Source organism: Ambystoma mexicanum, chromosome 5q, assembly GCF_040938575.1.
Source record: "Ambystoma mexicanum isolate Mex_15411 chromosome 5q, UKY_AmexF1_1, whole genome shotgun sequence".
In the NCBI taxonomy this organism is placed as follows: Eukaryota; Metazoa; Chordata; class Amphibia; order Caudata; family Ambystomatidae; genus Ambystoma; species Ambystoma mexicanum.
Genome location: NC_090933.1, coordinates 1121455528 through 1121473445, shown reverse-complemented (window position 1 = coordinate 1121473445; position 17918 = coordinate 1121455528). Strand labels below are relative to the sequence as shown.

Here is a 17918-nt window from a genome sequence, read left to right as displayed (position 1 = left end):
AAAAAATGTGCCTATTCTTGGTCTTATTCTCTACTTTCACTGCACTTATTTGTGAGAAAAAAAAAACAGTCTTTGTGCAGTTCACATTGACCCAAGCACATTAAAGCCGTACTCAGTCGTCAGGTTACTTCATGATGCTGTGACCAGTTTCCCTGTTTGAAAAACACTGATTTTTGAAGCAGAATGATTTCAATTAATCATTGTACTACATTTGCATCACCGTAGCTCCTCTCCAGACCAATCACTATCTGTATTACAGAAACGTTCATAACTGCGCTGGTGAAATATTTGATCTTGCACAAAAAAAAGTACTACAATCTTTTCTTTAGTTTTGGAAGTAAGGTGGCGCTTTATCACCACCTATAATCCGAAATGTATGCATTGGAGTACAGCTAGGGAGCGATGGCATATGAGTGACACCCTGCTTGTGGGCGTTTTTTGGTTGTTAACCCACACATTGACTGCCCATTGCCATGCTAATCCCTATGGCTGTTCCCACCCAAGTCCTGCCCCTGGCCACTCGAAACACAGCATCGTGGGATCTCTTTGAGCTAACTTTATCAAATCGTAAAATCAGACTTTGCACTGCAAGGGCCTGCCAGGGTTTCTTCAAAGCACTCTTCTAAGGTCTAACAGTTTAATTGTGTGCTGTACACACGCCACTGGTGTAAATCAAATGTCGTATCCAGGTTGGCCTTTAGCCTCTTGATTTATAAGCAGTGTGCATGTTTTTCAATGAGGGTCTGTTAAAAACAAGCATTTGCAAAGCCAGCAATGTTGGCTAATGCAAAGGTATTAGATAGGCATCTGCTAGGCACTGCTATCATAAGCATAGGTGCTGGCACCATTTTCAAGATGCTATCATTAATGGCCAGTTAGTACTATTATGTCAGTGCCTGGCAAATACCTTTCTCATATCTACACAAAAGCCAACGCTGTTGTCATTGACAGTGCTTGCCTGCAGTGCAGCACCTAAAGCATGGTGTATGCCTGCACCCCATCCATCTACCTGCACTGTGATCTAAGCTGATAGTTTGCAAAATAGGGCAGCATTTATATGGAATTTAAATACTTTCCCATAACACAGTTTTCAATGAGACAAAGATTGCGTACCATTTCAGAGTAATGTGCAGTAGTGGTATATTAATGAATCGAGAATTAATATGTGTAAAAGGCCAAGGGGTTTAATATATCAAACATATTACACCCATGATAAAAACATCTTTTAAAGTGTGTGTTTCAAAGAATAATGGCCGTAAGAGCTTTGCAGGGCCCTGATCCACTGTAGTGGAAGTCATGTGTGGACAATCACAGAGCACCAGTCTTGGGTCTTCTGAGCAGCTGGCCCAGGCTCGGACTGCCCTATAGGGCAATAAGGTAATGCCCAAACCAAAAATGCTAGTGTGGGCCAGTTCGTTTGGTCAAAGTGGCCCACTTATTTGGCCAATGTGGGCCAGTTTGATGAGTTACTTCACTATGTAGCTAGTAGTTTTGGCCATTCTTGCTGAATAAATATTCTTTAAATTTTACAATTTGCGTTACATCTTATCAAAAAAACTACTACTCAAACAGTCTGTCACAAAGGAATGACTTGACATTTGCAACTGTGAGCCACTTTTTCATTGTGTCCGAGACAATTTTATACCCAGTCCTACCCTAGCTGTGCCTTGTGATACACACAGTGGCCCACCCTATGCTAGAAGGCTGCCCATTCCCGAATGTGACACGTGATGGAGTTCTCTGGCCCCTGCTCTGAGATGAACACAGTGCTGTCCTTGTCCCTCTCTCCCACTGTAAGGCCCATTTTTCTGCCAGTCTTTTTCTTTCTGGAATAGCAATTAGATATTCTATTATTGTGTTTTGATTTCACTGTGTTCTGTTGGCCCTGTAAGTGGCAGGATAGTTGCATTTGCAGAAACACAATTCCAAGTTCACATGTTTACACAAGAAGCTATACACACCCTCATTCCGATGATAGTGTCAAAGCAGTGGGAGCAGTAAAATTAGAAAAACATTTGCATGTCATTTCCGCATAATTTACCAGCCACTGTGCAATCCTACACACATGTAAGATAAGTGCGGAAGAAAGGAACGTTCCATCCACAAGCATAAAAGGTGTATTCACCCGCAAAGGAGCATCTTGGTGCAATTGACAGATAACAGATATTTTCATTGTTACCCAACTTAATGGTACTCATTTTACCTACCTCAGAAGGATGAAGGGCTGCGTGGACCTGCCGGGATTCGAACCTGTGACCATCACGTCAAACACAAGCCCCTGTAGTGGATGCATTAGTCCACTGAGCCCCAGAGCTGGTCAAACACGAGCACCATTCAGTCTGTCAGAAAAGCCCTACACTACCCATGTGGAAAAATGGACCAGTGCCATTGTATGTATGGAACATCGGTATGTAGGCATCATCATACAGACAGGCATGTTAAAAAAAAGCCTGAAAACTCCTCCTGAAACATTTCCTGAAACCGGGTAGAATTAAGTGGTGGATGCATGATACTACCACAACCACATTGACAAAAAAGTGAAAATGCTTCCTGAAATTATCCCAACCTGCAGCCTGCCACAAAACACATGTATAGGTAACATTCACTGCCCAATAGTGCCATGAACAGAACGGCTGCATGTTAGACTGCTTGCAGCTGACCTATGGGATGAGCAGTATTGGCACCCAATCCACCACCCAGGCACCCTAACCAACAGCCGAGGAGGATGAGTTATGAGTCTATGCTGCAAATGAGAGAGAAGAAAACGTGGGGTCTTACACGACAGTTGCCGTTGAGAGAGGCATCAGCAGACTGAGAGGTTTGGTAGCTAGCTGAGGAAGATGAGTTATGAGTCTATGCTGCAAATAAGAGAGAAGAACAAGTGGGGTCCTACACGACAGTTGCCCTTGAAAGACATCAGCAGACTGAGAGGTTTGGTAGCTATCCTAGGAATATGAGTTATGAGTCTATGATGCAAAGAAGAGAGAAGGTGGAGTGGTGTCCTCCAGCACAGACGCCCTTGAGAGAGAGACATCAGCAGACTGAGAGGTTTGGTAGCTAGCCGGGGAAGATGAGTTATGAACCGCTGACCTGCTTCATTGTGTATGCAGCTCTCTCTTCTAGAGGGAATGAGTTGGTGCAGTTCCCTGGAATAGCCTGCAGCAGGGGCGTTGCTAGGGGGGGGCTAAAGGGGCTATAGCCCTTGATCTTTTGGTTGTAGCCCCGGATAGAATCTCAGGAGCTACAGCCAAAAGACTAGCTAGCCCCCAGTCCCAACAGTTCTGACATCAGCGTAGCCCCGGGTCTTTTCCAGAGCTAGCAACTCCCCTGGCCTGCAGACCCCCAGCTTGATCTCTAGCAGCCCAGATGACCTGAAACTTATAGAAGCAAGTTAAGATTGACTGCCTTAAGTGAGTGAAAAATCTGCATTATTCTAGTAAAGTCCTGCAGCCTTCTGCTGTCTCCTAGCACGTAATCGCCGGACGCCAGTGATTCATTTCTCAAGATGGGTCAGTAGCCGTAGAACTTTTCCCTTTGCTTCAAGAGAGGCACTTTCCACAAATCTCTGCCTGAGCGTTCAGGCTCATCCTGGTCTGGCGTCGTTACACAATTCCAGGTTCCTGGTGTTTTGCATGTCAATGGCCCAGACTTCTTTCTACGGTGACCTTTCCTTACCTTATCAGTTTGCTTCCAAAGAAAATATAAAATTGGTAAGTGTGGAAAGAGCTCAACAATTCAGAGAAAGCCAGGCTGCGGAATCTGAACACACCACCCACCCCAACCCCCCAGAACCATTCGGGTCTACCAATGTTAAATGTCCCACAACTGAACTTTGTATTGTTTGGGGAAACGCCATTATTTCCTATGTGCCCATGTCGGTTTCTGGCCATAGTATTTTTATTGAATGGTGGGGCCGAGTCATATTAAACAAAAATACTGCATATGTTCCTTACTCCTGGTTAGACTTAACATCCCAGGAAGTGTACACTACAAAGAAACACTATTTCAGTATTGGTTCAACACTTTGTTCTATATATGGCTTCTGAGGTCATGTAGCTACAGTATGTGACAATATGTGTTAGCTTTGTAAACCTTTAATGAGAGGCACACCCAGCAATTGGAAGCTCCAATATACTTGCACCTATAATTTATTTCACTTTCTGAATTGTAGACCAGTCTAAGTTACCATGTGATATGCCCACTTCTGCAAGTCAATGCAATAAGTCAGATGATGACTCATGACTGGTGTTAACGAGTGTCTGATGGTCACTCAGCTGTAATCCCCATGCAGTCAAACTCACCAATGTGTCCGCCACTATGTTTTTACACTTAAACTTTAGCCTTCATTTGACTGTGTCCGCCAGCCTCAGAGGTCAACTAGAGAGGTTGCAGAATGCGTGCATGATTCATGATTGATAAATGAAATTGGAAATCCGTATTGTTGCTCCAGACTTACATTTTATTTCTACTTGTATTTTCCAATTATTACCTTTCAGCTGTATATTGGATCCAGGAACAGCTGAATAGTTTTACTTTATGATACTGTGAATGTTAGCATGCTAAAGGTCAGGTGACCCACTAACCAATATAAGCTCAAACTCTCCATACTTATCTCACTCAAAAACTCACACAACCATCTCTCGCACAACAAGCCGCACACTTCACAAAACTGCAACAACACATAAGCCGGAACAACAGCACACACGGACTGACACCGATCCAATACCAAAGCTCAGTATCTGGTGTATAGAGAGCTGAAGCTGCCAACAGAACACCACTCCTCTCACTATCCTATTCCCTCTTCACCTTACTAACCCATCCCACTTATCATTTACAGATCCGCCAGAGCGCCTGGGGACCAATTCCGTTGGTGACGGTGCGCGGTACAAATACCTTTAACATTTAACATTAACATTTACAGTATTTAGCAAGAAATTCAATATATTTTTCCATCGACACGTGTTTCTTCGCCAACAAATTATGACGGTTCTTCTGGAGGGTTAAGTCTTCATGCAGATTAAAATGCATACAGATTCATTGAGTCTTGCGGTGGTTTCCCAAAATGTCCAGTTATCTAAGCTCACCTGTAACAGACTTTTCTTTCCTCCGACAGGCAGGCGTTCCAGTAGCTGCAGAGTAGTTCATCTGGAATTGGCTTTTGCATGTGGTTTTCTGTATTGTGGAAGGCAAATCGCGGCATAATAACCAGATTGTTCTGCAGTGACTTCCAATCACCAGCTGTGTACTGATTGCATAACCCACAATCACAATTGATGCCATGATCTTTTCAACAGAGACTCCTGCCCTTTGGAAATCAGACATGTGGAAGTCAAGTAGTTCAGAACTCTAATGGCTATGGTATTGCTATGTTTATGTTATGTTAACTTCTGTTATGTTATTGGGATCTGGACCGTGCACCACTGCCATTTTATGGTGTCCAGGCGCCCTTGTCTACAAGCTCCCTAAATCCCTTCTTTTGATCAACTTGGTACTATAAAGAAATTGCAAAATATCAATAACACAAATCAATGTCTGTACTCACTGTATCCTACACGTGTCTGTTCTCTCTCCCCTGGTGCACGAAGCTGGAATATACAGCAAGGCTGGACTTTCTGTGGCGCGTGCAGGCGAAAGAAGAAATCAACGAAATGAAGGAGCTAAGGGAACACAACGAAAATATGCTACGGAATATCCTACCAAGTCACGTAGCCCGCCATTTCTTAGAGAAGGACAGAGATAATGAGGTAGGTATCCCTTTGTGTCTGTTACTGAATTATTTTCAACAATGTGGTACCCATTGCCGCGCTGGCATACCGATACCTGAATGGCTTCTACCTTGACACGTGCCCTTGTGGTTGATCGTTACACGCCGCTCCAACAATATCCATTCACAGATTCCTTGCAGGTTTGTATAGCGGAGATGTTAAGCAGAGAGCGCTAGGGACAAAGGACTGTAACCGTATCTATTGGAGGGATGCCAAGAGGGCTCCCACACAGGAGAATCAACCACTTATCTATTCATAGAGAACGCCACTTCAGAAAAGAGGCACATTTCCCATGATATGAACTCACAGTCACTACATCTATATAGAAATCACATTGATATAAGTTCTCATAAACAAAACCGTTGTTGAGGCGCAGGCGGTGTCTAGTCAAAGGATCGAATCAAAAGGGTCGACAGGTCAAAGGATCGAAACCAAAGGGTCGACAGGTCAAAGGATTGAATTTTTTTTAATTATATATATTTTTTTAGGTTTTCCTTTAGGGAAAAAAAGTGGTTTTAGCAAAAAAAAGGGTGTTGGGGGGACCCCCCCAAAAAAATAAAAAAAATATGTGAAAAAAAAAAATCGATCCTTTGACCTGTCGATCCTTTGGTGTCGATCCTTTGACCTGTCGACCCTTTAGATTCGATCCTTTGACTGGCAACCGGCGCGGGCGGTGCACTACCATGTCTCGACTGCCAATGACAACGGCAGCAATGGCATTGTATGTTTCTATGCTGCCTGCACACTGTCTTTTCACAGCGCCTTAACTAAGTGCACCCATGAATGGGGAGGATCAGCAAGTCCGAGGTGGGGTGTTTCAGTTTCCCTCAGTGTGGGGTGATAGGAGCAATCGTACATCTGCTCCAGTCAGTTGCTGGAAGGAGCAGGTTCCATGTAAGAGTAACAAACACAAGTCAGACTGTGGAATGGCGCATCTGCTTATCACATGTATTGTTGGATGGGTGCAAACCCATGCCCTGAGCAGTATAATGTTATCAATATGCATTCCTCATTTTCACAAGAGTCTGTTTTGCCTCATCAGCCATTGTATGCCATTGTATGCCTCTAAACATGCTTTGCATACATTAAGTTGTACATTCAGAATGTCTCTTCCGGCTTTGATTCTTTCTGTTGCGATTACTTTTTTAATGTACTTGGTAGTCATTGATATAGCTGTTATGTTAAATACCACTGCTTTTTACCAACCATATCGTTATGTGTAACATAGTATGTATCTCACGTGGAATTATGGAGTAAATAGCCCACAAGTAGGGGTTGAACTGCCTTCCTAGAATCTGTGGTATTTAAGATAACTTTACCTGTGTCAAACCAGTGGGACTTTCACATTTTTTTTGATGTACTCCAAGGAACGTTTTTAAACAAGGAGAAATAACTCTTTTGCAATTTATAGAATGTAAAACATTCAGTTCAATCCAAGAAGATATGGGAAACATATAGATTCACAGCTCAGTCAGTTCCCAAACAGTGGAAACAACTCAGTTTGGGTGTTAACGTTCTAGTGCGGTGAGTCTTCTATGCACCTTAATCTGGCAAGTCTGCCCCTAATGTGTTTCAGATTTTATGACCCAGTTCCTATCTGGGAGAGCCATACAACAAAAAGTAGAGGGATGGTGTGAAGGCCATGTCACAGGCCAGTTACCAATCTCCCGGAGGGGGCGTCCCCTAGGAATGATGGGTTTTGTCTAGTATCTCTCTTTTCTATAAGTGTATTATCCTCACAGAGAAGATTGGCAAATTCTTCATTCAAGTTTACCCACGCAAAGATCTTCTTTCTCTGTCATCCGCACTATTTATACGATGCCATCCATTCCTGGTAAGTGCTTATCCCCAGCAGTCATCACGTGCTTCCAAAAGATAGCCATGGCCGAGCTTACACTTTGCATTCCATTCGATTCGACAATGCGTGGCCCTAGGTTACCCCTCCACAAAGGTCTTTCAATATGATTAGAACAACCCATCATTATTTTGGTGGATTTAAAGAAGCATAAAACATGCTTCTTCCTGAAATCCCAGAATAGAGCATTGCATCTAAGCCACACATACCCAAGCACTGCTCGGTTTCCATCCCTGGAAGTGCACCCCTGGTTCAGAGCCATTGAGAAATGCATTGTGGTTATGCAAATTAGCCCCAAATAATGCTTAATGTTCTCTATGCTTATATACAGTGCTATTTTATACAACGATGTATCACCCCAAGACCGTCAGCCCTCAAGGATGCAGACAACAGCATATGCAGTTCACCCTCATTATGGATAGTCAGGGCAGAATAATCTGACTTCCTCGTCTTTGGACCATTGCAGTATGTTTAGCTGCATCATATTTTTGTCCTGTAAATGCAGATATTATGGTGCAGAATAAAAGCTCGAATTGCTGAATAACAAACAGGATCAGACACCGCCCCCTCTAATTATTCAACTTTCCTTAAAATCAAGGCTCTTTGTGAGATTTGAATGATTGTTTTTTATGTCATTATATTTGTCATATATGTAAACAGTATATTTTGTTTTTGAATGTGTCATTTTTTTAAGTGTATAGATTGTTTTCACTGACAATTGCATTGTGTAAACATTATTTATGAACTAATAAAAGCAATGGAAGCACTCGTGTGAGGTTGTATGCTCCATATCCCAAATGCCATTGGCGACCCAATAGGTGTGCTATAGACAGAGGTTCAAGGTTTCTGTGTTTTGAGGAGTGATAGGAGTAGTCATTGAATGAGGGCGTGTCTGACTCTGTGATGGAAGAGTCAGGCTAAACCCTGGTTCGACGATGAAATAAACATATTGTTGGAAAAGTTGGCGCCCCTAACTTTCTGCCAAAACTAAAAGGAGGACAGTATCAGAAGACACTCATGTTTGACTCGTGAGGATATGCAAAAGGGCAGTGTTAGTGTGCCCCTTCTTCCTCTGTGGGACTAGTACCTGTGTTTAGGCATGCAGGGTTGAGAGCAAATTTTGATTACTCACAATGTTTGCTATTTAACCAGACCTCCATCCAAAAACACAAAAGCCAAGAAGACCAAATTTAGTGGAATTTGCTGCATGAGTTGAAGTACAACAACAACATTCTATTACAAAACGACCAGGGGCCAATTTACAGACACTTTGAACTAGTACAAGAGCAATTGTGCACGGTATTAACACTTGGGTAAAGATTGCCCTAGTGCAAAAAAAATATACTTTCAAAGCATTTTTGCACCAGTGAAAATATTTCCCTAGTGCTAATACCCTGCAGATGTGCACTTGTACAGGTGCAACATGTCTGTAATCTGGACCCAGATTGGAAACACCTTGAGTTGGGTGCAAGATGTCATTCTCTTCAGCCTACTCTTGTGGTGTCTCCAGAATAATGTCTGCAATGCTCTCAATGTCTTGGCCTGGAAGGCTAGTATGACTTCATTGCAATCACTGGGTCGCTTTGAGGGATAGCAGCCTCATCACACTAGTTGACCACGATTTGGGAAATGATCTACTAAGGGGAAGAGGGTCCTGCTTTTTGTTAGTGCGGGTAGCCCACCTTTTGTGAGACAATGCCTGACAACATGGATGGATTTATTGTATTTATGTATGGCATTTTATTAAGGTTTTATAATGCATCAACTTACAAAAGCGGTGTTCGATAGCACAACAGGAAGTGGGACTGTGGGGTTAGGGGAAGGGATGAACAAAGTAGCCTTCCAGCAGTTGTAGCACAATACAAAACAGAGTACAGAACATTTCTTTAGGACCACAGAGCAAGTATTGAACAAGATAGGTGCCCCTTTTCAGAACCTGCTGGTACCAAGAAATGCATCATGGAGGCAATTAAAGTTAAATCTCCCATGACATACTTGGGCCTAGAATAATCCTAAGGGAGGTGCCCTTGGGGTCATCAGTGATCAGGGATATCTGTCCAAGAGAGTCTCAAGCTGGTCTGGTCAGGGAGTACTAGGAAGTATTTCCTAACTTCTGAGAACTATCTTTGGTAATGGAGATTACATTGGGCCAGACCATTCTTGGGAGGATAACTCAGGGGCAACACGCTCAACTTTGAAGCAATATGACACAGAGCAACACAGGTTCGAACCTCTGGGTATCAAGTGTGTTATAAATGACCAATAATAATCATTCTTTTACCCATTCATATGTCTGTAATGGTGTGGCCCAGATTAGTGTAACCAGATCCATTCTTCTGAGGGGTGATCATATCTTTTTCTGTTGAAAGCTCATTACAATTATTTTAAGATGGGTCACCCTTAAAGATGAAAGTAACGTTGACATTACATTACCCAATGTTTGCCAAAACACGTTGTCCCTGAAGTGAGGAGTTTGGCTTATACATTCACTTCACTTGTAGACTAAAAGAGAAGAGGAAGCCCGAAAAGCGCCGAAAGTGTGAACATCTCCGATGGCCACATCCTCACCTCTTTTGCGCATGGAAATCCACATTGTGCAGAAGAGCTTTTGGAACATTCCTGTGCATTCTACTCAATATAGGATATAGGGCATCTACGGTGTGAACTGCTTCTCTCCCAAATGCGTTTCTGCACCTATGTCAAGGAATTACATTTCTGATTTCCATTTTGCGAAACCTGGACATGGTGAAGAATGGGTTTACCAGCTTAGTGGCCTGGTCCTTGAAGAGGACAACTAATAAAACATCTATATCTCTGTGTTTTATGCTCATACATTACCTGGGTGCTAAATTACACCTAAAAATGGCATTCATAAAGAAATCAGTTGTATGTTTACACCATCAGATGTACTCCATATGTGGCACATTTGTTTCTCCCACTATATATTTTTCCACATGTCTTTGTTACTCCAAACATTTACATGCACTATCATTCACTGTAACGCCCTATACCTATTTTTCAAAGGGGCGGCCTGATGAGGTCACTGGGGGTGGCACACCAAAACAGCACATAGAGGCAGGCGGGCCGGTGGTGGGGTCTAGTGTTTTTATAAGGGTGGCCATGGCCATCCTTGGAGACCCATTGATGGTGCCTGTTCGCAACACATACACGTAGTAAAATTCATGAACAACTTAAGGTGGTCCACAAAGATTTCTAAGATAATTTTGTTATTTCACACATACAACTAAAGCTATTGAATGTGTATCTCCACCTTATTCAGACATCCATCCACTTGCCACACCCACAATTCCTGAAACAGCCCTAGGTTTGCTGCATGTTGCTGTCTTGGATCATTTGACATATATCTAAACACACAACTGGGCACTGATAGAAAAATCCAATACCCTTTTATGTATTAGTCATAAACAGGTTTGTGAATTTGGAGTAAGATACTAATGTGTAAATTGTAAATATAACTAACAATGTTGGGGCTCTACTCATGATACGACTTGTGATTATACCAATTGTGACATTTGCTATTAATGGTGGGAATACCACAAAAGTTATAATAACCCTCTTAGTCCCTTGTAACAATGTCGGCTGTCGCAAAAAAAACTGTCAATATTTGAAAATACCGCCTAGTTCCAACACTATCTGGTTAAGAGCCGTTACAAGTCTTATAGTACAACCGCCAATTGCGGTACGGAGACTGCAGGTAAGACGGATGGTGTGCATTCGGCCCCCAGCGGAACGCTTAGGGCAGGACATTGCAGGAATTGACAACAGTTGTGACATAGCGCGCGTGAGAGGAGACACGCGAAGGGGAGGAGAGGGGAGGGAAGGCGTGGTTAGGGCCGCAGTTTGTGATGGGGATGTGGGGATAGCTGTGTGGGGGGGAGGAAACAATTGCCATTGGGGGAAAGGATAAGAGCTCTGCTTTGGGGGCAGAGACCTTAGGGTGGTGGCTATCAGCAACAGTGCGCTTCAGTGGGTGGGTTTCGAATCCAGATCCATTAGCGTATCTGATATTCCGCAGGCATACTATATGCACTAATTACTGCTGTACTGTGGTCCTCATTACACCCTTGGTGAAGTTCTAAATGAAAATACTGCATCTGCTAATTACCAGAACTGCATGTGATGTTCCTGCATGTCTGCCCCATTATGAAAAAGACCACAGGAACAGATATATAGACTTCCAGGAAATACTGCATCCAGTATTTCTGAAAATCCCCTGCATTTGGTTTCCAATGTTATTTTCATCGTTTTCAACCCTCATTGTATGTATTGTAATGAACGATTTTATGGGTCAGGCGGATGTCTGGGATTTTCAGTATCCTCCTTAAAAATGGACAAGATTGCTTGGATGTAATGGTATTTCCCATGTGTTCAAGCAATAGCCTCTGTGGTAACATGAGAAGGCTTTAGGGTTCAATCAAACATCTCTAAGATAACACGAACCGTCCCTGAGTTCACCCAAAACATCTCCGAGTTGGCACAAAATTTTGTTCCATAATCCTTCATCCAGTGTCTCTTCACTGGGATGTGTTATCCTTTCTCAATCCGTCACCAACTGGTTGGGTGTGAGTGTCCACGCAGTTCCATTCTTTGTTCATTCCTGTATAAAGTCAAGTCTTCTCCTTCTGCCAGAGAACCCTCATTGTCTGGGTCTCAGAGTCCTGCGTGCACTTGCACATTAGACCAGAGCAGTGGTGAGAGGTAGGGCTGGCAGAGGTGGAAGTGATAGGTCTGCCAGCTGTCTGACTCTCCTTAAATGTGGCAGCGGTGATCAAGAGAGATGATGCATACTTCTGGTTGGCTGATAAGTTTGAAGCTTGGTCAGGAGAATGTGAGAACATTGCAGACAGATGGCATGATCACAGTACTAGGGTTCTTACAATGAACTTTTCCGGAGATTAGACCCCAGTGGAGCCGGCTGAGTATGACTGCAACATGTTATCTTTGGATTAGGGCAAACATTGCTTGTGCAGCATTTGGAAGATGCTGGAGATATGCCAGCAGGTATCCTTGGATGCCCAGATAAAGTCATTTGCAATAGGCATTTTGGAAACTAGGGTGGGAGTAAATCATTTAGCATCCTCTATTTTGCAGGTGTAGAACAATATTTCTGGGGGTTTAAAGATTCCAGCGACTGTGATGTACAATTTGGAAGTAATTCAATGGTGTCCATGTTTTTGGGATTCCAAGGAAAAGGCAGAGGTTGATTTACAAGAATATTGTGTAAGTTGGCAAGATAAATATTTGTACAGGTCTAAGTAGTGTAAAGACGGGCCGAGACAGTAGGGGAGTTTATTCAGTTTAATATTGCAAGCCCGCACGAAGGACACACGTCTTCCCTGCAGCTACCCAACCGCCTCTACTGTCACGCGACGCCACTACTCGATTCATCACAAGGCTCGCATGACAGCACGAGGATAAAAGCAAACGCAAGCCTGCACACATCTTCCCTCTTAGGAAAACTTTGAATTACAACAACAATTAAACTAAAACATAATTATAAAACAAACAAAGAACACAAGTAATGAAGTAGTGGAAACAGTTATGATGAGACCACACATCAAAAACAATAGGCAAAGGGTTAACAATCTATGAATAAAGCAATATGAACGATAACATTGTTTTCTTTACAATCACTTCAAAATAAATCTTAATACACATAGTCAGTCATTTAAACAGGCAAACAGGCTTTGACCGTGTCCTTTGGGAACTGACAACTCTGTTATCCTCTCCTGCACTTGTTTCCTTACTGCCATTTCCCTTCTCCTTGTTCTCATTCGAATCAACCGCTCTTGCAATCATCCCTTTTGACCACACTTCTCCTCCTTCCAAAATCACCACACTGTTTTTCACCACACATATCTTCTTCGGACCCAAAAACCTACTCTCCACACACTTATTCACCAACCTGGGATTTTTCACATAGATCATCTCTCCAACCTTCCAGTCTCTAGCTTTCACTCTTTCTCTGGCATTAAAGCACTCCTTATTCTTCTCCTGACTCACAGTGATGAGTTTCATAATCTGATCCCTATCTACTTGAGCAACTCTGGCCATCCCCAACCATCCTGGACAAAGTCTTGTCCCCGGTTCCCTGGTAATCCCTCCAAATTCTGTTGCGATGATTATGACAGATAGTCCGATATCTGGCTGTGATCATGTCTACAATTGCTGGCTTTGTTTAAAATTGGGCACCGTTCGTGGTGGTTTTTCCAAAAAAGGCGTACTTGGATCGTTGTAACCGCACTCTGGCCTGCTGAATAGAGTTACATTGAGTGAAAAAATTACCAGCGGTGTGAAATCGCAAGCCAGCAGTTCAGAATTATTTTTTGAGTCCCTTGCATCAGACGGTGACTACTAGTTGCTTTGGACCGGTTGCTATTAAATAGAAGTTAAAATAATGAAAAAACAAACTTGATTTATGAGGTTTGCAGCTATTTGTGGTGGACCTGGACACCAGCACTACTAATATCAGATTTGGAGATAACTCCCTGGTTGAATCTGGAATCCTAAATGTGGCCCTGGATTGCATGGTGGTAACTAAGATAATCGTGTTTCCCCTGAAGAAAGTTTGTGCAGTGGTAGCCAAGCAGAACTGAAACATGTCGGGATATATATGTTTGGAACTATAACACCTGGAGAGTGTACTGGGTGTCAATGGCATATGTGTATATTCAGTTGTTAAATGTGGTCTAGTGTTTGTCACGTTAGTGAATATGTTCATTTTATATCTGCCATGTGTGTTTTATTTTGGGTCATGTTCAATTAGAACATTGTTTATGAATTGTTTTACCTTTTTGTAACATTAACATTCCTAGAGTTGTGTATATGTTTTATGTACTTGGTCTATTTTTTCAGGACAATAAGGTACAGGAGGCTACTGCATCACCTTATCGATATAGATCAGTGAATCTGTGAAACGTATTTTGTTCTACCTGCTCCTTTGTGTATGAATACAATTGCTGGTGCCCATTGATCTGTCAAAATGAGTGTGTTAGAAACAGTGCATCAATCTTTGAATCAATGTTGAATCACGAGCCTCTGGAATGTGGCTAGCTGCTGATAAGCATGCCATGAATATTCAATGTAGAAGGCACTTTAGTGATAGACTTAGTAGAGCTTGATTCACAGAAGCCTTTTATAATGACACAATCCCATAGGAAAACGCTCTGTGAATCAGGCCCTTAGTGGGTAATATAGATGCCTCGGTGCATGAAAATGCTGAAGGGTTCCCATAATTAAGATCTCAACAAGCTAGTCAGCAGTGTTAGTATGCACGTCTAAGTACGCGCGTCTCTGCATCCTGCACATCGGTGAGGCAGAGCAGGGTCGGCGGAACTGTTCAGATGGATGGACGAAATAAAACGCACAGCCAAAAGAAGTAAATATAACATGAAAAATGAGCCACTTCGAACAACAGATTCCAGCATGACAGGCAACCCTGGACTACAATGAAAAATAATCAAAGTAAAGAAAATAAAGGACATACAGATACATCAATGCCAGGTACTCTTCAGTTTACTTGAAAATGAAGGGTGCCAAAAGAAGTAAATTTAAAGCTCGAGCTACAAAGAAAATAAATCAAACTATATAAACCAAAGAACGCATGAAGGCCAGACACCCTGAATTTACAAGGAGCGTTCTGGTGCAGGAGTGAAATAAAATCGGGTTGTTTAAAGGAGCACTCAATATCCTTCTGTTCAGGAAGCTAGTGGCTGGAAAGTAACACACTAGAACAACTCACTGGCCAGAACGTATGAACCAATGCTCCATACCTACCATTACAATTCCAACACCTGTCACCTGATTGAAGGTCATTTCACCTGATTAAAGGTCAACCCACATATTTCTGACTGGTGTCCACAATGTAATGGCAATGTTTGTTGGTGCATGAAAAAAGGATGATGACGTTTCAATGAAGCTTCTTGTTAGAATCTTTGACCAAACCTCCTCATAAAGCTCCGCTTCTAATTCTACAATTAAATTCTTTTTCAAAGGGTCCTGCTCCGAAAGCTCCTGGACCAAAGGCGTTGCTAGAGTGGTGCTGAGGGGGCTATAGCCCCGGGTCTCTTGGTTGTAGCCCTGGATAAATGTTCAGGGACCACATCCTAAAGGCTAGCCTGCCCTGAGTCCTGACGCTCCGACAGCGTAGCCCTGGATCTTTTCCAGAGCTAGCAACACCCCTGCCAGGATCCACTGCTTATCAGGAAAGCACATATGCAACATGCATAGTCTTGCTTCGATCCAGTGAGTGGCATATATGTCTTTAACCAGTAACCACCAGTAACATGTCCTGTTTAATCCATACCCTAAGAGACTTGGCAGACGTTGAGCTCTCTCTTCCATCCCAAACCTCTGCACACGTCCAAATGCAGGTATTTACCATTCATTTATCGTCATAAACTCACACATCTTGAAAATGAAATCCAACATCCACTATGAAAGCCCTTGTCAAATTCCAAGAAAGTCTCATAGTACTTTATTTATTTAATGGCTTACATTTCATTTCACTTGTTCTTTGGGGGCTATTCTGAAAGAGGTACACATTTTGGCAATATATGTTTTGCAACTTTGGGGGGGTCCCCACCATGCATTCCCTTTCCCATCATTACAGCCCCTGCCTGAAAACCCTCCCAACCACCTTTTTCCCCCTTATCCCACAATTCCCTAAAGAATTTATTAAAAATTCGAAGTAATTACTTTGTGGTAACGTACGTAAAGTAATTGCTGTCGGCAAAAGAATGCAATACCTAAATGATAAAACACTATATTTTAAAGGGAAATCAAATGCCGCGGGATTTAAATATTAAAATCACACACCAATCTTCAGATCCACCCCAGAACATCATGTCCACTTGTCGGCCCCACAGTAAAACCTCACTTTCTTAGCACTAAATGAATACTACCTTTCATATAAAAGACAATCCCCTATCGCACCAAGCATCCCTGTGATAAAACCTGTCTGCTTTTAGTGTGGCATTATACTACATCCCTACTCCCAAATCACCCGCCCTTATTCTTCACCCAGATATAGGTGCAGAATGGGGAATGCCAGTTGCACTGATCCACCTCTAACTAAACCTCTTCAATGAAGGGCAGAGGTCCATCTTTACCTGACCTGCATTGACTCCAAAGCAAAGACTACTATATCATTCCACTTTGCCCGGCACCCTATCAAACAGCCCTGGCTACCGCTGCAAGCAGGCATCGCCTTCAAATCCTGCTCCATCATCTGGAAGGCCGTCACCCTCAAGTCCCCATGCTCCCTGGCTAACGAGCTCAGCATCTCCAGAGTCCTACAATCCACCAGCAGTAAGGACATGTGTGCTCACACCGGAAGTGCCTCTGAAGAGCCAGTTTGGCAGTAGACTCTGCCAAGCACCCATACAACTCTTCTGAAAGGCAGTCCCGCTGAAGTTACATGTTGGCCCCGCCCCCTTTGACCAGAAACCCGATTTTAAGGCACGCACACCGGAAGTGCCTCAGATATGCCAGTTTGGCAGTTCGGCTGGGCGGCGGGCGGGGATGTGCTAGCCTGTTCCTAATGCATATTATCTGCTACATTATGATCACATATCATTCTTTGCTGATTTCTGTTATGATATTAGCTTGGTAAGCATGCGTGTGTTAGTTGGATAGTGTGCCTCAGCGCTGTACGGGCTATGGATGTCTGTTTTCAGCATTGAGCAAGTTCACGCTTCTTACGATTGGTTTATCGTTGAAACAGTGACGTGTGCATAGTCGAGCTTTTGTATTTGTCGCTCGGTTCCTAGCACGATGCACTTCTTCTTATCAGCGTACATTTCTTTGATTACTGATGGTCACTCCTGGGTGGCATTGTAGCAGATTTTTCTGTAGCGCTGCATTAGACACTCTGTCACTTCTAAAGAGTGACACCAGACCGGCTTTGTTTTGCCCGTCTGTTAACGGTGTGGCACCTGGTATTGGACAAAATTACCTACTCCCAAATGTTCGACGCCCAAAAGTTCAACCCCCGATTTTCCACATATATGTGGGGGTGTTAAAGTGAATAAAAAATGACAGGGGTAAGGTGGGGGGGTTGTGGGGGGTCTCCCCCCACATATATTTTTGCGTAAAAATTGAAGAAAAAAAAACCGGACTTGCTGTAACTGCTAGCATTAGTTAGTTACTTTGATTTTTGCATGTGCACTCGCTGCCAAATTTCTGCTCGTCCCTTTGATATGAATGCAAGTTGCTAATTTTGATTGTTATTTAGCCACGTTATCGTAACTGGATGTGGTTCACAGTCCCTTCTCTTA

General features: G+C 42.9%; 1 protein-coding gene across 2 annotated transcripts in view; it reads left to right on the top strand.

Moving 5' to 3' along the window:
- The window catches only part of ADCY8 (adenylate cyclase 8), a 1651787-nt gene that overhangs the window by 1497921 nt on the left and 135948 nt on the right, over nucleotides 1-17918 (top strand). For both annotated transcript variants that reach the window (XM_069621638.1, XM_069621637.1), the window contains one exon: nucleotides 5586-5744. In XM_069621638.1, coding sequence (XP_069477739.1) covers nucleotides 5586-5744 — 159 coding nt within the window. The remainder of the gene's footprint in view (nucleotides 1-5585; nucleotides 5745-17918) is intronic.